The sequence below is a fragment of the Lemur catta genome, chromosome 8 (assembly GCF_020740605.2).
Source record: "Lemur catta isolate mLemCat1 chromosome 8, mLemCat1.pri, whole genome shotgun sequence".
Lineage (NCBI taxonomy): Eukaryota > Metazoa > Chordata > Mammalia > Primates > Lemuridae > Lemur > Lemur catta.
This window is the reverse complement of record NC_059135.1, coordinates 55,297,833-55,322,416: the sequence shown is the minus strand read 5'-3', so window position 1 is coordinate 55,322,416 and position 24,584 is coordinate 55,297,833. Positions and strand designations below refer to the sequence as shown.

Sequence of the window (24,584 nt, the reverse complement as noted above, 5' to 3'; positions counted from 1 at the left end):
GGGCCCTCCTCCAGGCAGCCCTCAGTCTAGGAGCCACCATTTCAAAGGCTCAGAGTCCTTTTGGAAATGTCCTCATCATTACTTTAAACTGGGTGAGAAATGATCTGCCTGGTTAATTCTGGAGAGATAAGCATGTTCATTTTAATTGTGGGCCCTTCACTCAGATTCTAGGAGCTGGTTTAAGTGGTTCTGACAGCAAGTGATCTTGGTGTGATCAAGGGAGGGTCAGGGCTCCAGATTGGAAACCTCTCTGCTCTATGCAGTGGGTCATTTCTTGCCTGTCAGTCTTTGAGGGAGGCCACATTTGCATTTTCAAAATAAACAGATGCCTTTCAAATACATGAGCTGGTGGTCTAGAGATCTCTGTGGGCCCAAACAGTTCACCAGCCAGTGATCAAATGCTGAAAGAGAAAACAAACAGAAAAAAATACCCTAGGTACACAAGGATACATTTCCTATGTGTATAACATTACATAGTCAATAAGGGGCCTTTATGAGATGCGGGGAGGTAAGGGGAGAGGGGGTGTGGGATCCTGAGCAAAGGGGTTTTTTTGTGGGGGTGGGGGGAACAAGTTTGAATGTCACCTTAGTGAGAAGTGCCATGTTTTATTGTTTTTATTATTGATTGATTCTGATAATGGGTTCTTGCCATAGGAAAACACATTCCTTTATATGCCAAAGAATTAAAAATATGTACTTTTTTAAATCAGAAAAATATAATTGCATGTATTAGTGTCCAGATAGATGGAATATTCTCAATAAAAACTAACAGTTACCCTAGTACTCTGGGAGGCCGAGGTGGGCGGATTGTTTGAGCTCAGGAGTTCAAGACCAGCCTGAGCAAGAGCGAGACCTCGTCTCTACCAAAAAAATAGAAAGAAATTGTATGGACAGCTAAAAATATATATAGAAAAATTAGCTGGGCATGGTGGCGTATGCCTGTAGTCCCAGCTACTTGGGAGGCTGAGGCAGGAGGATTGCTTGAGCCCAGAAGTTTGAGGTTGCTATGAGCTAGGCTAACACCATGGCACTCTAGCCAGCGCAACAGAGTGAGACTCTGTCTCAAAAAAAAAAAAAAAAAAATTAACAGTTACATTTATTCCATTACTAATCTATTATATTTAAAAATTAACTCAAGTTTCAGAATATAGACCGAACTAGACTTATTCAACTATAAAATATATCCCTCAGTGAATATATTATCAAAACAAACAAACTGCAGGGAATTTTTAAAAGATCTATGGTGTCTCTCTGTTAATTTTTTTGAAAGCACTGGCTTTAAACTGCACCTCTAATTCAGGATTTTTTTTAAATGGGAGCAAAGTTGTAGGCCTCCCTGTCTCAAAGGGGAAAAGCCCTCCACATAGGTGATAGCCCCTAGGGGATGGAAACAGAATTTCAGAGCATCTCCCAGGAGGAACTGGTCTTCCAGCACCACCTCCCTACCCCGACCCCATACATACACACAGGAGCAGGGAGAGCCCAGTGGTTTACAGCACAGTTTCATCTAATTGCTGCAGTGCTATGGAAATTGTTTTTACTTTCTGTCTGTTCTCTGATCAGCTTCCTACTTCCTCCCCTCCTTGGCCTTACCAACAACACAGATGTTATCAGAAGATAACAATAGTGCTAACAATGATGGCCATTTCTCCTCTGATGCTCTTTGGGGAGAGTGCTTTTCAGAGTGTCAGCAGGGACTCTGCCAAGGCTGCTGGGACACCTTCCTTGAGCCTGCAAACAGGCATTTTACACCGCTGTGGCTGGAAACCAACTGGGTGTATCATGTGACACCCACAAAGTGGAGCTGCTTTAAAGGCTGCTTCCAGAAGGGAAAGTAGGCATTGCATCCAGACAGGCTGACCCTACACTGTAACAGAACCAAGTTTTTAGTGTTTAAAACTGCCTGAACTTTTGTGTTTTTTTTTTTTGATCCTGAAACTTTAGAAGGAATGCCTGAACTTTTAAACCTTTTCAGGGTAAGGGTTTCTCCTAGCATTTTCTAACTTTAAAAGGCTGTTTCCTTTAGCATTATTGGTGGGTTGGCAATGACTAGGGGGCTGCAACAATTTCTGGAACTAAATTTCCAGAAATACCCTGTAACTATATTTAAATTGGAGATATTTCTTTCATTCATTCACTTAACTACGATTAGGTCATTAAATATGAGATGTCCGATTTTGAATCAAAAGTTTAGTTTATTATATCTCAAACAAGAAGCAATATGATTAATCAAAGTATGCACCTAAACTATCAATACAATTTTGCCATCTTAACAGTAGCTTGCTTATGCCAGCAGCGAAGAAGCCTGGAGAGTGAATGGTGATGAAATCGTGAAAGAGTTGTTTTCCACAGCTTGTTGAGAATTGAATATTTTTCCTTACAAGAAGTGGTCCAAAGCCTGCAAGAAGTGGTAGTAAGTTGGTGCAAGGTCTGGTGAATACGGTGGATGACACAGAGTTTCCAAGTCCAGCTTCTGTAGTTTGAGCAGTGTTATTTGTGCAACATGTGGTCGAGCATTGTCTTGCTAGAGGATTGACCTGCCTCTATTGACCAGTCTTGGCTGCTTAATCACAAGCATCTTCATCATTTCATCCAATTGCATGCAGTAGATATCTGCTGTAATCAACTGACCAGGTTTCATGAAGCTATAGTGGATAATACCAGCACTGGACCACTAAACAGACAGCATTAGCTTTTTTTGATAAATATTCAGTTCTGGACTGTGTTTCAGCACTTCATCTTTATCCAACCATTGTGCCGAACGCTTGCAGTTGTCAAAAAGAATCCATTTTTCATCACACATAACAATATGATGTAGAAATTATTCACCTTTAAGTAGTGACGTCAAAGAAAGGAAAGCTTTGAGACAAGTTCTCTTCTGATGCACATTTAATTCATGTGGTACCCATCTATCCAGCTTCTTTACCTTCCCGATTTGTTTCAAATGGTCTAATATTGTTGGAATAGTAACATCAAACCTTGCTGCTAATTCACTAAGTTAAGATGGATTCACTTCCACTACAGCTTTCAGCTGATATTCACCTTGGTCTCAGGTCACCCACGTGGCTCATTTTCAAGACTAAAATCACCAGAATGAAACTTCTCAAACCATCGACATACTGTGCATTCATTAGCCACATCCATCCCAAACACATTGTTGATATTTTGAGCTGTCTGCACTGCATTTTTTCCATGATGGAACTCATACTCAAAAATAACTCGAATTTTTTACTTATCCATGATTTCACAAAAATTGCTCTAAAAAATATTCTGAAAGATAATCATAAGCCAAAACATGTGTTCAAAAGAATGAGGATGTACCTTCATAATAAAAAAAAAAAAAAAAAGGCCGGGCCGGGCGCGGTGGCTCACGCCTGTAGTCCTAGCCCTCTGGGAGGCCGAGGCGGGTGGATCGCTCGAGGTCAGGAGTTCAAGACCAGCCTGAGCGAGACCCCGTCTCTACTAAAAATAGAAATAAAAATTATCTGGACAACTAAAAATATATATAGAAAAAATTAGCCGGGCATGGTGGCGCATGCCTGTAGTCCCAGCTACTCGGGAGGCTGAGGCAGTAGGATCGCTTAAGCCCAGGAGTTTGAGGTTGCTGTGAGCTAGGCTGACGCCACGGCACTCACTCTAGCCCGGGCAACAAAGTGAGACTCTGTATCAAAAAAAAAAAACAAAAAACCCAAGACGTATCAAAGTGAAATGTCAGAGATATCAACTGTCAAAATTTAGTACTTAAGGAAATTGGACATTCCGTACTTAATAACCTAATATTTGTTAAGCAACTACTTTATGCTGGGGCTACCATGGTAAACAATGAGATTTAATTTGGAGCTTCAAATTCTCGCACTCCAATACAGGGGGCTCTAAAATATGCTCTCCATCAAGGGGATACTGTCTGAATAAACCAGGTACTCTATATTAGACCAACACTCATTGAAAAGGAGCTCTATAAAATCTAAAACAATACAAAGAGTAAAAATCATTGTAAAACACAGCCAAGGGTATGCATTGAGATGACCCATGCTTCTTGAAGGTAAAAATGACCACAGTAGATATTTTTCATAATGATAAAGCTGTACGTAGGTAGATTGTTGATCACAAGCCAAACAGGAGAGTTTCAGTGACTACACCATTGAGAGAAAAGGTCCACTGTGAACAAACAGAAGGAAAACAAACATGCCCTCTGTCACTCCTTTATTTGTTGTTCTCCTTTGATTCCACTTTTTCTTCACTCCATTTCTATTTCTTTGAAAGATCCCTAGTCATTTCAAATAAAAGCTTGATTCCTCAAAGTGAGTCTTTGTCAGAGGAAGTACAGGTGTGAGAAGAATGTTCCAAACTCTTCTTGGCCCTACGGCAGGAGCCAGCTGCCTCTCTTTTTCTGGTGTTTTAGGCCATGTCCACACCATAGCAAAGAAACATCTAAGGAAAGAACTACCTGGTGCACCTGAGCTTGAGTTGAGTTCTGAACTGCAAACTAGTTCCCCTGTCTTCTAAACCTCTGTTTGATGGAAGACAGAGTGCCCTTCAGACTTAGGCAAGGGGTCAGTCCACTCTCATGCTATCTTGGTTTCTGTAGCTCTCTGTAAGTAAAGAGCTGGCGCTGTTTCTGAGAGCTATAGGCTTAACATTTTGGAGGGGAAAATGTTTGGGCAGCAAGCATTATGATTTACTTTGGGAAAACTTGCCTTGTCTGTGATAGGCTTAGAGCAAGTGGTTTATAGCAGAGAGAAGAGCGTCCTGTGGCTTCAAGGTTTCTGTCAAGAAATGAGCTCTGCCAAACCTCTCTTTGGCACAAACAATAGAATTCTTGTCATGGCATAGCTTAGAATGCAGAGAAATGTCCTTTGCTGTGGAATAAAATTATTGACCATGTTATGATTAAACAAGCTAGAGTGCAGGTACTGTTTACCTAATGCACAGAGAGGAAGCTACAAAGTCAATGTGGGTTTGAGGTCCACTGGTGACTGATGTCGTATTGACATGGCATGGAAATATGGTTAAGACAAAACTTTGGTGCAGCAGTTGAACTCCACTCCCACCCAGGACTCAAAATTAAAACTTCAGAGAAAGCCCATGGTCAGAGCCTCTTCAGTTTGGAATCAGTTTTCTCCATTGTGGTCCTCATATAGAGCTCTAGAATGTGGCCACAAAGAGGTAGTGCCTGAAATGGTATCTTAACTACCTCAACGTTGAATAGAGCAACATTATTGTGATTGATAACACACCCGAGTTGCCTTTATGTCTTTAAATTTAAAATATTTTTCATGTAGAATCATAAAATGTTATGACATATTATAACTTTTATTAGTTGTTTAGACAGTAACCACATAATATTATAGTAAAGAAACATAGGCTGGGCAAGGTGGCTCATGCCTGTAATCCTAGCACTCTGGGAGGCCGAGGCAGGATGATAGCTTGATCTCAGGAGTTCAAGACCAGCCTGAGCAACAGGAGTTCAATACCAGCCTGAGCAAGAGAGCAAGAGTGAGACCCCGTCTCTACTAATAGTAGAAAAAATTAGCTGGGCTTAGTGGCACGTGCCTGTAGTCCCAGCTACTTGGGAAGCTGAGGCAGGAGGATCACTTGGGCCGTCCTAAGCATGTGGAGAGTCAAAGAGTTTAGAGTCAGAACAATGGACTTTAAATCCTGGCTATGCCATCATTTGCCATGTAGTTTGGAGAAAATTATTTAACTTCTGAGCCTTAATTTTCTCAGCTGTAAAATGAGACTCATTAAGGCTTAATTCTCAGGACTGTTGTGAAGATGATAGTAGGTAATATATGCAAAGCATCCTGCATAGTACCTGGCACATAGTTGGTATTCAGTCAATGAAACATTAGTTACCTCTCTCTGCCCCCTTCCTTAATGTGAACTTCACTGGAAAAAACAAAAAGTCTGTGAAATACTCTTCTACGGTGAGCGTAATAATGTTGTAACTTCAAAAAGATGAAACAATTTCACTTTTGGAGAAAAATAGTACCTGTCAGATCTCAAATATGGTTATAATAAAATCTTTATAAAAAAGAGAATTTTCTAAATCTTAACTTATGTCATGTTTGACAGGGAAAAATTAGAATACAACAATAACATGTGAAAGATTTCAAGTGGTTTTGGTTTTGTTTCCAATTTTCCAAAGAACTGTGCTCTATCATGCTGAGAGCTTGACTCATTTGCGTAGATAAATTTTTCAGGGACCTCACAGTTGTTAAGACTTAGGTGATGTGCTACTGACACCATTTCCCCCCCTCACTGATTTGAGACCTTTTTGTAACTTATTCTGAAAGATAGCGAGTCTCCCCCTTACCCACTTTCATGAAGCCAGAGATTCTAAAATCCAGGAGCTAAATATCACCCAGATTTGTTGCCCGCTGGTGTGGAAAGTGAGTGGCCTTTTAGATGTCTGAATAGTTGGAAGATCTTGGTGTGTCTATCATGTTTAACCCACAGTGACGGGTGATTGGCAGCATAACAGCTGAGCGACAGCCATTTGGCCAGGAGTTCAAACCCCAACACGATGAGCCATAGCAGGATCACAGTTTGATTTGCTGTGGCCATGAAGTCTGAATCACCAAATACAGAGACAGAGGCAAGGGTGACAGCTGGTAGCCATTCTCGTCAATAAAATTGTGATGGTTGAGATGCACAAGTAACCAGAGCCTGCTAATTTCGTAGACTTTGAGCCAAGTGCTTAGTGTCAAAACCAGCTATGGTCAATGATGCAAATGGTTGTGAAGGGTCCCTTGTCAACAGCAAGGCTCACCCATCAGACTCTGTCCTCCTAATGGATTAGAAGCAGATTGGATCCTGCTTTCCAGGAATAGATCCAGTTTGAAGAGGAGGCCTTATTTTTTAAAATTCTAGTAACTTCTTAAAAGTGAGATTTATTAAGGTATAATTTACATGAAGTTCAAACAGTTTGATAAAATTGGACAAACACATACAATCAGATAATCCCCTCCACAACCAAGATAAAGAACATTTCCAAAAATTCCCTTGTTACCTTTTTGTTATCCATCCCTCCTTCACCCTCAGACCCTGGTGACCACTAATGGAGTTTCTGTCCCTATGGTTTTACCTTTTCCAGGGTGTCCTATAAATGGAATTTTACAGTATGCTAACTTTTGGGTTTGGCTTCTTGCACTTAGCATAATGTTTTTGAGATTCATCTGCACTGTTGCGTTTATCAGTAATTTGTTGATTTTCCTTGCTGAGCAGAATTCCAGTGTATGAATGGCCACAATTTTATTCCTCTACCAGCCAAAGGACATTTGGGTTGTTTCCAGTTCTTGGTGATTGTGAATAAAGCTGCTATAAACATACAGAGCTTTATCTTTCCAAGAAAAATTTCTAAGAAAGTAAATAACCTTGCTTCATAGGAAACCAGAACTGTATGAGCAGGAATGATCCTACAGGTGGAAATTGTTTCCTTTTTGATTAGAGGACGGACATCCTTATTTTCCTAACATCTTATACTTTTGTATAGCAAGTTACAGTTTATACAAAGCACTTTCACTCACCTTACTTCCTGCAATTGTCATTATAGTAACCCTGAGAGGTAGGCTCGCAATCTTTCCTCATTTTACAGATGGAAACTAGGAAGTCTCCTGGAATCCAGACTTCCGAATCCTGATCTGCTGTCCTCCTTCCCAGACATTTTCTCAACATCCTGTCTGTGCAGAACATTCTGCTAGGTTCTTTGGAGAGGGTCACAAAAACAATGTAAAAAAATGTTTTTATTCCCATCAAGAGAGGACAGTCTCATAAGGAACCAGGACCAACACTCCTGGCCCAAGCTTGAGAGAAGTACTAAACTAGGCCATCTAAGGCAGCCACAAGAAGCAAACAGTCTATGAAGTTACCTCCAGTCATTTTTGGAAGCAGTCAGGGCATAGATTATAAGAGATAAATCCAACCTGAAGCTGACGGGAATCAGAAGACAATAGAGTGACAGTTGCTAGGTGCTTGGAGGGAAGGAGAATTCCCCAGACAATGATGTTCCAGGGCAGGCAAAACACTGATTTCTAGGATCATGGAAAACCTCCCTCCTTGGCTTCCAAGTTGGGGAAAGCAGTTACCAAGCAGGACTTTCCTTGAACTCGGTCAAAGTTTAACTCATATAATGATTGGAATTAAGTGCTGGAGAATCAAAGTGGAAAATGTTTTCATAGACCTGAAATTACTGGGCTTGTTTTGTGTAGTAGAGATGGAGGCCAGGATTTTTGATGGGGCTGTAGAACAAGAAAAGTGTCAATTCTTTAAGAAAACGATTTGACTTTTTGAGTGCTGCTTTTGGTGGCGTTTCCCTGTCAAACCTCCCACAAGTTGGCCTTTTTATTCTTTATATTCTGATAAGATGGCTGATGACCAGCTGTCACTCCAGCCAGAAACCACACTGGCTCCTTGTGAAACCTGCCAGCTGCGGGTAGGAGGCGAAGGCTGGGCTTTTGTGCCTCATCTATATGCACCTTCTGTGCCAGATACAGTGGGTGCCCTTTGCCAGGCCCATTATGAGGGCAGGAAAGTTTACCCAGCCTAGATTACCAACCAGGAAATCTACCCGGACAGTGTTTCTGTCCTCTGGGTGGGTCACCAAACGCCCGGCCAAGCCAGAGCCTCTTTCCACAGCAGCTGATCTGCGGGACCCTTAGAGACCCAGGCATCTGAAAGAATGTGGGAAGGTCTGAATTTTTGTTTCTATTTATTAAAAGAAAAAAAAGAGAATAAGGATTATGATTTTTAAATGTTTAAATAAATGGGGCCACACCATGTAATATTTAGGGACTCAGACTAAAGGACAAAACTGCTTAGGTTGGAACCCTGGTTCTTCCACTCTCCAGCTGTGTGACTGTAGGCTAGTCATTTAACCTCCCTTTGTCTCAATTTCCTCAGCTGTAAAATAGGAATAATAATTTTCTCTACCTTTTAGGGTTACTATGAGGACTCAATGAGTTAATTTTTGTAAAGGGCTTAGAACAATGCCTAGAACATAATGATTGTGTTTGTTAAATAAAAATAATGGAGCTTTTTTTATGTCCTCTTCCTAAATTTTCTTCCTCCCCCCCAGCCAAATGAAGCTGAATGTACATACTTGATCTTTTCCTTATCTTTCTTCTTGTGATTTCAATCCTTAACATCTGACATGCCCCTCCACCTCCCCACCCCAAATTAGAGTTCCAGGGATGCCATAATAAATTACCACAAACTTTGCGGAAATCTACTCTCTCTCAGTTCTGGAAGCTAGAGGTCCAAAATCAAGGTGTCGGCAATGTTGGTTTCTACTGGAGGTTCTGAAGGAAAATCTGTTCCATGTCTCTCTCCTAGTTTCTGGTGGTTCCTGGCAATCCTTGGCATTCCTTGGCTTGTAGTCCCATCACTCCACTCTCAGTTCCCACTGTCACGTGCATTCTCTCTGGGTCTGTCTGTGTCTTTACATGGCCTTCTTGTAAGGACATCAGTCATTGGCTTTAGGACCCGCCTTAATCTAGTATGACCTCATCTTTAATTAACTAATCACACCTTCAAAGACCCTATTTCCAATAAGGTCACGTTCTGAGGTTCCAGGTAGATGTGAATTTTGGGATGACACTGGTCAACCCAGTACACCCCCTTAAAAGTTTCAGGGTGCTTTCATATCTTTTATCTCTTTTTATTCTTACTCCCTAATTAGAATGATGCTTGTTGAGGGTAGGGCCTGTGTCTCTTTAAGTTTAATATGAGGCAGCTGGTGTTACTTAACATGGGAATGTTTACTGGGCCACCTTAAAGGAATGGAAAGACTGGAGTGACACCAACCTGGGTGTGGGAAAGTGATGCCTGGGATAGGGGAGGCAACCAGAAGGAGGGAGAAAGGCAGGATTTTAAAAATCCCATCTGAGCAAATAAGAAAGGAGAAAGGTCAGAGATCCCAAATATTCTAATGTGGTACATCTGGAAGTATGCTGGCAGAATTAGAAACATCCAGAGCCAAAAGGAAGGTGCATGAAGAGCAAGAGCAAGGTCCAGGTCACAGACCAGGAAGGAAGGAGGTGGGGGCGGAGTTAGGGTTGACTGCCTCGGGGCAGAGCCTGAAGACTATCTCTTCTGTGAGGAGGTGAGGCCCTGCTGCCAGTATGGTTTCCATTGAAAACGAAGAGATCCAATTGAAAGAACCCACCCCCTCTAGATAGCTGAGCTAGAAGTTGTTGGAACATCTTCAGCCCCTTGTGACTTTGAGGTCATGGAGAATGGAAGAAGAAATGTGACAGCTGGGAAAATCCCTTTGGTATTTTTCCAATGGAGCCATTATGTTGGGGAATCCAACAGGAAGTAAGCTGACTGGACAGTGAAAAGCTGCAGTGGGATAGTCCTCAGCTGAATAGTCCTCAGTAGTGTGTAGCCTGTCTTTTCCCTGACAGCACAAGAAAGGTTGGTTGTCCACCCACAATGGTCTGTGATCAGGGCTGCAAGATCAAAGGAAGGGAAGGGCACTCCTGAGAGGGAGAGATGTGGAGGAGAGAAAAGAGCAGCTTCTTAGGAGAGACCTAGCTCCTTTTTTTACCTCTCTGGTAGTGGCAACTGAGGGACAGCAGGAAGGCCATCCAGTGGTCAAGCCAGGAGTCCTGTCTCAAACCATTAAAAAAGTGTGTGTTTCCCTAGCCAAATGTTATCACCCAGGTTGGTAATTCATCTAGGTGTGCGAGCATAATCTTGAGAAATTCTTCTTTTGTTTCATTCCTCAGGGGACACTTCAGACCAAAGCAGTGATCTACATCCCACTGTTGCAGGGAGCAGCAGTAGAAGTACCAAGGCTCAAGACTGCAGAGAGCTTGGTGACCATAAAGGTGGTGTCATTAGAGGTTTGGGATGGGTGTTCCCTATTCAGGGGCATTCTGGATAAGTTTCCAAAGCTGGAAATGATCACCTATTATATAAGGACCTTCTGTCTGCCACTCTAACTTTTTTCCTACAAGTGGCAGCTGATTAAATTCAGGGACAACCTTGCCAGGGGCCCTGAAAGGTGATTTCACAGAAGGGAAAAGAGTGGACAGAAATTAGCTCAGCTCCTTTGCAGCTGCCCCTCTGCCTCCTTAGGAGACTGGTCTAGGTGCAGCTCTCCTTACCAGCTGCTTCTCTTCAACCCATCCTCTTGGGGAAGACCCTGGCATGTCTATATAAAATTTACCTTAAGACTTAGGAAAGTTTAGCTTCTTAGGAGAATCTTTCTATGACCCAGACATTGATGCAAAGACCTCAAACTCATTGAGAACAGTCATGGAGGAAGGAGCACTATGGACAAGAAATTAAAACTTGGGCTTCTAGTCTCAGCCCTCCATCAACTGACATCCTTAAGCTTCAATCATGGCAAAATGAGAGAATTGGATTAAATCAGTGTTTTTCAAACATAAAAAATATTGGAGTCTCACCCTTTTGAAGTTCGAAGGTCCCTGGACCTCTGCCTGAAGAAGCAGCTATAATTATTGAAATATGGCCTTTAACGCCAACACCTGCATTTCATGAAAAGTGAGGATAAGTTGCCCAGATTTTGCAGTGGAGTTTACAGTTAGTTTCTCTACTAGGCCCAGTGCCACTGCCCAGAGCATAGGAAGAGAGACTGGGCACTTCAGAATCCTTTGCAACCTCTCACTAGACCTATGTTTCAAGGAAATACAGAACTGGGGCTTCACCTTGGGGCAAAGAGGTTAGGGAGTAGGAGAGAAGAGAAGCAGCAGGAAGCAAGGGAGCAGCAGTTCTTGAACTTGAGGAGCCTTGAGGGAGGAGACAGACAATGAGAGAATTTTCATTTTCAAAAGAAGCGTGTCTATCTTCTACTGATCTAGGGTCTAGACCACCTTTTTCCCGTAAAAATCACAAATAGGAGGTCCTCTGGTGTAGGAGGTCACAAATAGGAGGTCCCTAGCAGATGTTTTATGTTTGGCCAGGCACAGTGTTTTTAAAAAAAATTTGAATGTGAATGTCTCTAAGTGGGGCATGCCTCTCTGGCTCATCACAAACCCCAGCACTCCCCACTCTCTTGGCCTGATGCTCCACACATTTATGTTACCTAGGTGGTCCCAAAGGCATTTACCTTGCCAACACCTGCTAATTGTATTTTCATTTTTTTCCCCTGACAGTCAAAAACTTTCCCATCTTATTTCAAAATGATCTAGTAAAGACTTGGCTCAATTTCCCTGAAAAATATGAATGGCTCAATCAGATTGTGGAAGGACTCAGTTCCTCCAGAACCACTCCCAGTGTTGCTTTCCTTCATTACGCCAGAAACTACTGGGGACCTTCCCTGAGGAAAGGTGACCCATCTCTGGAGCTTTATTGGCCACACCTGCACATTCCCCAAGTTTGGCATTTTATGAACATTTCTGCTATTCAAGTTTGTATTTTATTTTTCAACCATGTCATTGGTCTAATTCCTTTAACTCAACCTAGTGACTTAAAATGAGTCACCTTATTTCTCTCTCTCTCTCTCTTTTTTTCTTCCCTCCATCCCCATGTCTCCATTTCTCTAATGTTGCTCAGCAATTAATTTGCCGGAAAAATGCCAGGTGATTCCAACTATCACCAGGATATACCTTAAAATATTTGGCCATTTTGGATCCTGCTTTGAACTCAATGGTTTGATAATCTTAACTTATTTAAGTTTGTCTTTTTGGTCTGACCCAAAACCTTCTCCTGGATTTTCAGGCAAAGCTGGAGGATATGAGAGCAGACTTCATCTAAGCTTTATTAAGAATATTCTGTAAATTTCTGTTTGGTTTTTGTACTTCAAATAACTCTTGAAATCAATATTTTGATGACTGAAGTGTAAATGAATAAGAAACATGGAATAAGTTTTCCCTTCAATCACAGGAACAGAAATTCTATGGGTTTTTATTGAAAACCCAGGCAAAGTAACTGGGGGTATTTGCTGAGCCACATTAAAGATGTTACTTGCTCTCTTTCTGATCTTGGACATAGCACCTTTGAAAGGAGAGTCCCAAACCAAAAGGGATTTTATGTTTTTTTTTTTTTTTTTCTGGATTTCCTTGTGCTTTTTTCCTGTTTGGATTGTTTTTAAATTGCTCCTTTTTTTACTAAGGACCTCAAAATAGGTGCAGTCAAAAGCTTGCAATCTCAGCTTTCCACACGGGCAATACCACTGGGGCTTTGATCAGTGGTAGCTTTTGGTGCTGTTGAATTGGGCCAGAAAACAAGATTAAAAATTATTTGTGCTAATTTCCCTTCTTAATAGGGAAATAGAAAGATATTTGTGTCCCTGAAGTAGGCTCCTCTTTTTTCTTTTTATGTCAATTCTTGCTTTTATGTTGCTTATCACAGTATTACAAGTGAGCCTGGACCAAACGGTGTTTTAGAATCTATCCAAGAGGGAAAAAACCTGCCGGGTGCTCTAACTGGAGAAGTTTATCTATCAAGAAAAGGCAGGAGAGTGAGGAGCAGGAAACCAGTTAATGAAATTCTAAAAAGCTGTGAATATTTTTTTTTATTTCTTTTTTTTTTTTTTCTTCTTCTTTCAATATTGTTTCACTGTGTGGTCAAAATTTTGGGGGGAATAATAAAAATGTAATAATGTCTCATTTAAATTTTCTCTTTATCCTTTTGGTGTTTATAACAATAATAATAACAACAACAGATGGTTTTATCTACCACTATAGCTCAAAGAATTGCATTACCTCTACACGAGAGGAAATGTATAAGGAACCAAACTAATGATTTAAAATCAGAACATACTCTCTCCAGAACAGACAACACGAAAACAATTGATTTCTATGTTTCTGTCTTTTTCTACACTCCATCTCTGTCATATGTTCTATCATTATAACATCAACTATTTCTATTCTATGCATCTTCCACAATATGTCACAATTGCCAAATTCATAAATTATCTTTTTTGGTTATATTTCGTTTTGGATGCTCCTAGATTATCTAAAATAAGGATGGCAAATAGGTGCAAAGTCTCTTTCCAATCCTAACTGAGTGGTAGTGGCTACTTGGAGCCCTGGTTCTCAGCTCTGGCCACACATTAAAATTATCTGGGGAGCTTTTAATAATTGATGCAACCTCCACCCCAGATAACTTTCAGAATCTCTAGGGACTGGGCCCAGGCACGTTTAAAATCTTCCCAGGTGTTTCTAATGTACAGCCAGGATTAAAAATCATTGATCTGGAAGCAGTGTCTCTTAAATTTCAACATAGATCAGGATCACCTGCAGAGTTTGCTAAAAACACAGATTGCCAGGCCCTATCTCCAGATTTTCTGATTCACTAGGTCTGGGGTGGGACCTAAGTATTTTCATTTCTAATGAGTTTCCAAGTGGTGATGATGCTGGGGGGCGGGGTTCCACACTTTGAGAATCACTGATATGAAGCTGGTGAAGTTGAATTAAGGTTCAGTGGAAAAGAGGGCTGTGATTGGTTAGTCAATGGCTGCCATGGGCACAGGAAGGAGGAATTGTGTTATATTTGTTGCCTTTACTCATCAGTAAACTGTTCTCAATCAAAATGTAGAAATAGGTTACTTCCAGTTAATCCTACCCACATTGTATTTTGTTCCCTGACCTACTCTCCACATCAGCAGACAGCCCAGCCAGGCCTGGGAGCTGGTCTGCTAACTCTGTCTGGCACAGGGCCATTCCAGCTGTTGTACACTGCTTCTCCTAGGACCTACCTGACCTGGAGGCTTTGAATCTCTGTCCACTATTTATATCTATTGCCAGAGAGAGATGGCTTGTTTTCCTGTAAATGAAAACTATAAAGCATGAGTTATTTTATCCAATTTGCTGGCTGGGACCTAGCACCAGGCAAGACCTGTAGTCCCAGAACAGGTCAGTTTTAATGACATCTCTTAGAAAAAGAGATGACCACCCAAAGTCAAAGAGATGCATGAGGGCAGGGAGAAAGGAGCTGCAGAGAATGTAGATGGGCACCAAAACCTAGTCCTGCCTACTTCTGAGTTTATCCTTAGACCTCTAAGTACTCGTTTCTTTTCTCTCAGTTCTGAAGGGCTCTGTAGATCATAAGAGCCATCCACAAGCAGAATCCAACAATGGCCATTCAGAGACTTCAAGCAACTCTTCTACTGTGACTGAAAAAAATGGGTGAGTCTCACTCATAAGGGTTCCCTCAGGTGCTCTGTTCCAATGGACAATGTTTCTACCACTTTGGTATTTTGATGAGTTGGAGAGAGTGGAACCAAAAAGTATTTTCTATCAGATTCTCCCATGTCAGAGGTCATTACCCTGTGGGCAGAAGTCTTTATTCTAGAGTAACTGGAACACAATCCTGCTTTTTGGATTCTCTTCTAAAACCTGTTTGTGGCCTCATTAGGTTAAAGCAGTGGTTCTCAACTAGGGGCAATTTTTCCCCCTCCAGATATTTGGCAACATCTGGAAACATTTTTGGTTGTCACAACTTTCGGGGAAGGGTTGTGCTACTGGCATCTAGTGGATAGAAGCCAGTGATGCTGCTAAACATCCTACATTACATGGCACGGCCTCCCCACAACAAAGAATTGTCCAGCCCAAAATGTCAACAGACCCAAAGTTGAGAACCCCTACAGCCAGGCATGGTGGTGCACACTTATAGTCCTAGATACTCAGAAGGCTGAGGTGGGAGGATCCCTTGAGCCCAGGAGTTCAAGTCCAGCCAGGGCAGGCAACATAGCAAGACTCTCATCTCTAAAACAAAATAATTTGAGAACCCCTAGATTTAAGCTAAATCAGAAAGGCAGTATCATTTCTTGTTTGCCTACAGGTTTTAGTGAAATATAATTCAAAGACAATAGAGCAGAGTTTGCCTTTCAATGGACATCTGAGCTGCTCAAGGTCTGCAGCGCCTGTTGTTACCCTGGCTAAATGGGGGCTCAAGTCACTTTAAGCCAGGCCAGGCCATGACACCAAGGGCTGGAGGCTCAAGGACCTCCCAGGCCTGTTCTTCAGGGAAACCTTCATAATCTGCCTTCTCTAAGAAAAGGTTTCCAGGACCATCACCCATATCACTAGAAGGAGGACACAGCTACAGGAAGGAGTGGACCATGCAAAAGGAAGGTCTTAATAGAATGAAGCTTGATTTCCCCCCAAATTGATTGTGGGGAACTTAATTAAAAGTTTAGTCAGGGATTTGGAGAAAGGTCATTAGATGGTTTTTTGAAATTTTTCCTCTGGAAAAAAGGGCAGTCTTGATTTGTCATTTTAAAAAATAATTCTTAATATTTTGAGACTTCCTAATATTTTTGAGACTTGAAAAATTCTCAATATGTCTGCAGTGGTCTCAAAGTGCCATTGGACTACTTTTAAGTAGACTACTTTAGACTACTTGCCTAAATGGTCAGAATAGCTCATTTAAAGATACTTAAGGAAAAGATCTATTACAATATCTCAGAAAACAAAGTTTACAATTTCTGATGTGGCAAAAAGATCACTGAGCTTGGCAGGTGGAAGACTTGCGTTCTGGTCCTTGTGCTAACGTTTTCCGACTGTTTGACCTTGGACAATTCTGTGACCCAGTTTGGAAAATGACTTCAACCCCAGAGTAGTTCCCCTTAACCTTAGCTGATGAAGGACTTTGCTGAGAATGTTAGGACAGTGCTCTGAACTCTTCCACTGCCCTTCTCTCCACCTTAGAATCTCTCCTTATCTTCAGCTGTCCTTTCCTCCTTTGCTCCCATCTCCCAGACCGCAGATCCTCTTCCTTGCACAGTGTTCCTACCCTCCAGGCCCTATCCCTATTAATTAGCACCGTGTTCTCCCCCACTTTGCTTTCCCATCTTTCCCACTCTACTATCTCTTTCCCTTTTGCTTATGTCTCTCCCTGTTCCAACAAAAGGCTTACCTTGTCCCTGTCCCTCCCTCTTCTTACTTTTCCCACCAGCCTTCTCAGACCTGACATCAAGGGTTGTTGCCTCATCTTCATCCTTTCACCAAACCAACCCCTTTACCATTAATACTGCAATCTGATTTGTGCCCTCACCATGTCCCTAAAACTATCCTTGGGAAGCTCAGCTCGTAGTTGCTGGAGCCTCATCTTCAATAGATGCTTTGCAGGATTTAGTTCCAGGGGCCATGCATGCTTTCTTCGAAGAGCCCTCTTCCACGGGTGTCTGTAATACTGCATTCTTCAAGTTCTTCCCCAGAGATATACTCAGTCTCTGTTTTCTCTGGCTCCATTTTTCTTCTTTTTCACCCACCATTAAAATGAAGGCAATTTTCCAAGTCTTGACTTTCTTCTTTCTCTAATTCTCAGCTAGTTGATAGCATTTCTCACTGTATATTCTGATGTCAACTCTCAGCTGTGTGAGCACGAGTCCCACATCTTTGCTCCGTGCTCCTCACTCCTCCACCCAACTCCTGCTGGACATATATTCCAGTATAACACACCAGAATCTCAACAGAAAATCCCCCATTAAAGGACCTCTTCCACCAGACCTTAAATGGCACAAACATTATCTTGTGACTTGGCTTTGGAACCTGGCACAGTCATTCTTGATTCCTACCTCTCACTTAACCCCGCCTCCAATCATCTGCTATGTATCCTTCCCTGGTCCAGGCCTGCCATTATCTCTTCCTCTTTATCCTTCTCTCTTTACAGACCAGCTTTCATTTTTGACATCTGATCAATTGTCCTACAACATATTCTGACTTGTTTAAAAACCTTTAATGGCTTCCTATTTTAGACCAAAAGAGGTTCAAACTTCTCAATCTGCTGTTCCACGCCTCTCCCTAGCTTGCTTTAGTTTGTCCTCCAGGCTCACCTCTGCTTTGTCCCTATATACACTCTGTGGCTAACCAAAATCAAACTTCCTATTGTTCTACCAATGTACCTACTTCTCTTCTTTCTGCCCATTCCTCTCTGTTCGATTCTCACATTTTGTCAAGATACATTGTCATATCTCTTTCCTCCATGAAGACATTGATTCTTTTTATTACTCCTCGAACCATAGCCCATGTGTAACTGTACTACTCAAGGTGCTATTTCACAACAAGATTATAAACTTGTGCCCAAATATGGATCAACTCAACTGCTTTCTTCATCAAGAAAATCTTGCTACTAAAAAAAAATCAGCTGAACTAAACAAGGTACTTGGTGATGAGTTGATTTACATTGTGGCACAAACTCCTTATGTCATTGTGAGTGGTAACAGTTCACAGACCGGGTCCTCACACCACACCCTGGTGCTTTTCATGTTTTGCCTGGTGTCATGGCTGACCGTGTGCTAGCTAGTTAGCTTTTCAGGTGTAAAGACTGAGTCTTACTCTTTCTTGTATCTAATACACACAATAGGTACTCAATAAGTTTATTCAGCTAATTTCCAAGGCCACTTCTCAGCACTCAGATTTTTATGAGAGAAATGTTCTTCCTGCTCAGTCTTTGGGCGGTGGCAGCAATAAGAGGATCCAGAATAATTTATCAGATGTGTGTTGGGGCATCCCTCCTCCAGGGGGCTGGGGTCCCATTTTCCCCTTTGTGTTTGTCAACTCACTGTTCTGTGAATCAACACAAGGGTTTATAGGAGGGCAGTCTTGGGGAGGGGATTGGGATGCATAGAATAAGAAGAGAGCTGGGTCGTGCCAATGGTGATGTTCTCAGTGCCAAGTAACAGACCCCCAACCAATAGATTCAAGTATCCCTCAGGAAGAGAGGTTCAATGACAGAAGTTCCAGAGCTGGGTCAGCTATTCAGGGACATCATCAAGGACACAGGCCCCTTGTATCTCTTTGCTTTGATACTCTCAGCATGTCAGCGATGCCCCCATTTATGGTCACAAGGTAGCTAAAGCAACACTAAGCATCACTTCCTCACATGGCAATGTCCGAAGCAGGAAGGAGGAAGTGGATGGAAAGGGGGCTTGCCTCAGGAGTCTCCCTTCGTCTGTTAGGTGGGAAACCTCTCCCAGAAGCTCTCCAAGAGACTCCCCTTGCTTCTCTTTGGTCAGAATCTGCACTGGTAACTGCAGGGAAGCTGCAAAGGAGACTGGGAAAGTGAGCATCAGCATTTTCAGCCTCTACAGGAGAGAGCAGGCAAAGAAAAAAAGGATTGGGAAAACAACCAACAAGGTGTGCCACAGGAGTCCTTGAGGGGCAATGATGGGAGTAGATAGGTACCAGGGAAAGATGAAGGGAAGGCAAAGTCAGAGGGAAGAGTTCGTAAGGAAGACCCAGACATGACAAGAAATAGTGCTGAGAGTAAGAACAACAGGGAAGTGGTGAGGTCATTATTCAGATTCACCCAACATTTATTGCTATGCCGGGTCATTTCCAGCACATTATCTCATGTAATTCTCACATCAGCCTTTTGGGTTGGTGTTACTCATGTCATGTCACAGATGTGTAAACCAGACAGGGGAAGGCTAAGACAAGTAGCTCACAAATGCTATCTCAGAGACCACTGCTGGGTGGGATGTATCAGATTTACCTACTTCTGCCCCCCATCAGCAAGTCTTGGAATCGCTGGGTCATATAGTGTCACACAGAGAATAAATGGCAAGTCTGAGGTTTGAATCCAGATCTTCTGTCTCTAACAATAATAGCAACAGTTAACATTTAACATTCATTAACAACTCCTTGGGTGCTGTGCTAAGTGTTTTATGTGCATTGTCCTATTCAATCTATGGTAGAAGTACACATCTTATAATTTCCGACATTGAGAGACTACAAGTAACTTGCCAATGTTACTTAGTAAAGTGACAGAGTTAGGATCTGAACACAGGCCTCTGACTCCAGTACCCATTAACTGGTACATTCTACCACCTCTCTAAACTCTGGACTCCAATTAGTCCAGGGCTTTTTTTGCTTTATCCATGTTGTTTCTATACCTGTCATTGCTTAAATCTTAAATCAAAACCAGTTAAGGAATACACCCTGATTGGTATAAAACTGTCCCCCTGTGATTGATGGAGAAAATTCCAGCATCTGGTTCTTGGGAGAAAGCCTAAAAGCCTCATGGGAAATGTGCTCCCATCTGTGCATGACAGGATGGGATGGGGTTAACTTGGCTGGGGAGAGAAGCCTCAGGTTAGGGTGATGCTTCTCTTCTTCACTCCCGATATGAGCCTGTAACCGTGTACAGTGAATGGCAGAATGGAAATAGTCTTTAATGTTGTGGGGCTTTGTTCCCATGATAGTAATCCTCCATTTTAATGCTGATAAGTACAATGGTGAGGATTATGCCCCTTAATTTAATTTGGTCTGCATATGGCAAAGCCCTCACAAGGCTTTTATGTGACATTCTTTAGCATAGCTAGTCTGTTGTCGTGTAAAAGGAACCCGTATGAAGGAGGCAGGAGATTGATAGTGCTGGTGCAGATGTTTTTACACGGCAGCTTGTAACACACCCCCAGAGAAGCTGCTTCATTGTGGGCTACTCCAATGAGGATTCAGACTCAGAGTGATGGGAACCTCTGTGACTCAGGCAGCTTGAGGAGAGCTGGCACCTCACAAAAGGGGAAAATGAGTGCATATTTCTCCTGTGTGTCATCCTTGGAGCTCTGGGGCTTGGAGCCAATTGGGCTGACCTCAGAATTGATGAGCCAGAGAAACAGCCTCCCAGTCAGCAGGGACGACTGTGGGCCAGATTTTCATGTGGGCTGTGAAGTGAAGTACAGATTGCCACATATCTTGACAAACACTCTGCGTGGGGGGTCATTGCAGAAATACGTGGCAGTTCTAAGACAATTGAACAGAACAAATCCTCCAGCAAATTAGCTACCACTGTGGCCAAGTTAGTACAGTAAGATTGGAGGACCTTGTATGGGACCAGAGGGAAAATGGCAGCATGGTATGGAAGTGGTGGTAGGAATAGTAGCTTTCTTTTATGAAGTGCTTATGATGTGGTAGACACTCTACGTGTTATTTCATTGAGGTAGAAAAATGATGGACTTTGGTGACAGACATGGGTTTGAATCTTAATTCAACTACTTACAAGATATGAAATGTTGGGCAAATTCCTTCCTCTCTCTGAACTGCAAAAAGAGAATAATTGGGAGGATTAGAGATAATCTATGAAGGGAACTAGCATAGTTCTAGACACATAATTACTCCATAAGGGATATGGTGAGCCATTGTTGGTCATAGTAACAGAAGTAGTAGCAATAATAGTAGTAATGTTAGGATTTAAAAGGTTTCTATAAGACTAAACTCATATGAAGGGTCAAGACCTCTCTGACTTAGCTCTAGAATTGTAAGCTAAAATAAACATTGAAGTGTCCAACATTTTTGAAACTTCGAATAATGTTCACTCTCTGTTTTAACTTGAGAGACAAATTTTATTTTCTTATGTTCCTGGCCCTTCTATCAGGGGTAAATCTGAGGTTGACTTTGGACCCAGTACGCGCCCTTACCAACATGGCCAGGATGCCACTAGCACACCCTGAAACAATAACTTTCAGAGTGTAGTTGATTGTTAGAGCCTTCTTAAGCTTTCTAGATTTTTAATATACTAATTGGTCACATTTATTTTTGAATCCATTTTGAAGCTTGAAACCTTATCACCAGCTGAAAGGAACTTCAAGGAAAAGTCTGTTTTGAGTTATATTTTTCCTTATGGATTTGCTTATGGCTGTACATAAATATTTATCTGAACTATTTCAACAAACCCTAAATCATCAATGATCCTTGTGCAAAGGACCCTTTTAGAAGATTTGTGTATGTCAAGAATGTCAGTAATCTCTTTATAGGACCAGATTCCAGGGACCAGAGGCCTCTTTTAAAATATTTGGAGCTGGTTGGTGGTTTTCAACATGTCTTTTGTTTTCTTATTCTGTGTATCTGTTCATACTGTTCCTTCTGGATAGAATTGCCTTGCAGTCCTTTCTTTACCTGTTGATATTTCATCTGTCCTTCAAGGTTTAATTCATGTGGCACCTCCCACAGGGCCTTGAAGCAGACAAGGGCAAGAGAAGAGCATCGCAGGCAGGAGAAACAGAGTGGGCCACGACCCAGAGGCAGGATGGACAGGGAGGGGCCACTTTGAGGAAGCTGAGAGGTCCAGTGGGAGGAAGGCTGAAGGTGGGGTGTGAGTGGAACGAGGCAGGGAGAACTGTTATGGGGAATAAGGCAAATGAGAGCTAGGATATGAGAGGCCTTAAAATGTTTTGGACATTATTCTATAGGCCAAAAGATGTAAACCCGTAGTCTTTGGGTAGAATATGGTCTGCAGAAATATTTTGTTTGGCCTACACATTGTTTTTAAATTTTCTTAATTAGTTTCCAACATATAAAAATAGAAAAACTTCATGTAACAATTCAGATATCTGATAGCTCTTGAAAAATTGGAGTATCTGGCAACAATCTGCTGGAAATGAGTAGGAGCTATCTTATATAGATCCCTACTCGCTGGCCTGTTTAATTTATAGCCTGGCCCTGCTAGCATCTGAGTTTGATTCCTGCCCGCTGTGTGCAGGGGCACCATCCAGGTGGAGGAAATGATTTAGCTACAGGCTCTGAACCAGACAACCTCTATTCTGGCCCAGGTTTGTGTCCAACTAGCTCAATGACCTTGAGCAGGTATGTTTCTAATAATGGTACCACCTCATATGGCCACTGTGAGAATAAACTATAGGAAACATTTAGACAACTACCTGGCATGTAGTAAGTGGACAAACATGTTAGCTGTTCTTACTATATCCCACATGAGATAATAAACTCTAGGGCTAAAACTGTCACTTATTTTTGTGTCACTCACAGAATCAAAAATCTAGAATCTTTGGTCATTGTCATAAAATAATTGATGAATAGATGAATATGTTTTCCTTGAATTTTTATTTCTGTGAGGCCCAAAACCAAATTTAATTACTTTTTTCTCAAGAAATGCTTCCTATTTATCTTGAGTTTGACTTGAGCATACTAATTAATTTTTGCTAAAGTAAGGAGCTGGCTTTCTCAAAAAGCCAACAATGCTAATTAAACAAGTAAAGGGAGATGCTGTTAACACTGTGCAATTTTTCTGTAATGGATCTACCTTCCTAACTCAAAAATAAACCCAAAGTTTGGGAAGATGCTTAATTATGTGTTTTCTTTAGGAAGCTAAGTTATTGGCTGGTAGCTGTTTATGGTTAATATCTCAAGTTAAGGGTCAGTTGCTAAGAAACTAGGACAGAGTGAGCTTTGGCAGAAATGATGTTAGAATGCATGTTTGACTTGAGTTTTCTAGCTACCACCCTCCTACACCTACCATGCAACCCACACTACAGTGTAATGTTTTTGTGCCCGGTGCCTCAAAGTTTGGCACAAGAACTAATTTTTGGTTTTCCAACCTATATATAACTGAAGTCACAATACCATCCCACTAAGGCCTTCAACGTGATCACCTGTGGACATGAACTTTTGTGGTTACATTAATCTATCCCTAAATACATTTGCTACTGACAAAGTTGCTTTGCAAAGTTGACCTGCAAGGTTGGGTTCATGTTCTCTCTGCAAAACTTGCACATTTACAAAGCCACTTTTTATTTTTATGTGGATAAACATCATCTAAAACTGAATGATGTATTCAAGATTCTAAAAATTTACTCTTTAATTTTGTCAGATGGATCTCTTCTTTCTTATTAAAAAATCAATTTTTTTCTTTAAAAAAACTCAATCTCTCTTTAGCTCTCTCTTTTCCTTCCTTTCATTTCTTCCTCCCTTCTTTCTTCTCTCATTCCTTGCCTTCCTTCATTCCTTCCTTTGTCTCTCTCCTTATACAATTGATACCTATCATCTCTAAAGTTCTGGGTTCTAATCTAAAAGACAATTTCAAGTAATGACAAAATCTGGTAAATTCTCTGATCATTTCTCCATCCCTTAGTCCCCTTCCTACATTACCCATTTTGTGAGTATAGGAAATTCTAGAAATTCAGCACATTGCTGATACCTACTTTGTGTCATCATGAAGACTTTTGCTATATTCAGGCTGATAATGAGTTTCTGCCCAAAATACCTTATTGAGCCTATTGTGAAGATTTTGAGAAAATAAAATGTACTCTAGTGGAAAATAATACAGGAAACAAAATTTTTGTAAAAATAAATTTAATGTAAGAATGCTTCATTATCAACACTTAAAGAAACGTAGATTATAATTCTACAGGTTGAAAGATTAACTTTGTACATTTCCACAATCTTATCAACTTTATTTTGCTTTCTTCTCTCAGTCAGAAGGAAAAAATATTAGTATTTCATTTGCAAGAATATTTTATGAATGAAATGGCAGCTGGTTTCTACCTGTAGAGCACAAATATGCCAATATATTTCCATTAGCATTACCCCAGTCACTTTAAATTACGAATTAAATTGAGCAAGTATTTGCCATAAAAGCTATTGACAGTGTTAATGCCACAATCTTTCTGTGTGCATCTTACTAACTTCTCAGATATGTCTCCTTGATGAGTAGACAAAACAGGGAGAGGGACGAATTTGTTCTTTTCAGCTGAATGGTGAGGTCAGGAAGACAGAGCTTTGCTGAAATAGAGCTCTAGTAACTGCTGTGATTGGGAAATTAGATAATAATATCTTGATATCCCTGATATCAAGAATTCTAGTGAACTAAGATTAACACAGTCTGGAGATGCAGGCAGGAGTGGCCTTCCTCACTCTGGTCCAGACCCTCCCTGG

At 41.4% G+C, this 24,584-nt stretch overlaps 1 protein-coding gene across 1 annotated transcript in view; it reads left to right on the top strand.

Moving 5' to 3' along the window:
- Window positions 1-24,584, top strand: part of MYO3B (myosin IIIB) — a 373,253-nt gene that overhangs the window by 258,167 nt on the left and 90,502 nt on the right. The window contains exons 29-30 of the mRNA XM_045560289.1: window positions 10,731-10,832; window positions 14,996-15,098. Coding sequence (XP_045416245.1) covers window positions 10,731-10,832; window positions 14,996-15,098 — 205 coding nt within the window. The remainder of the gene's footprint in view (window positions 1-10,730; window positions 10,833-14,995; window positions 15,099-24,584) is intronic.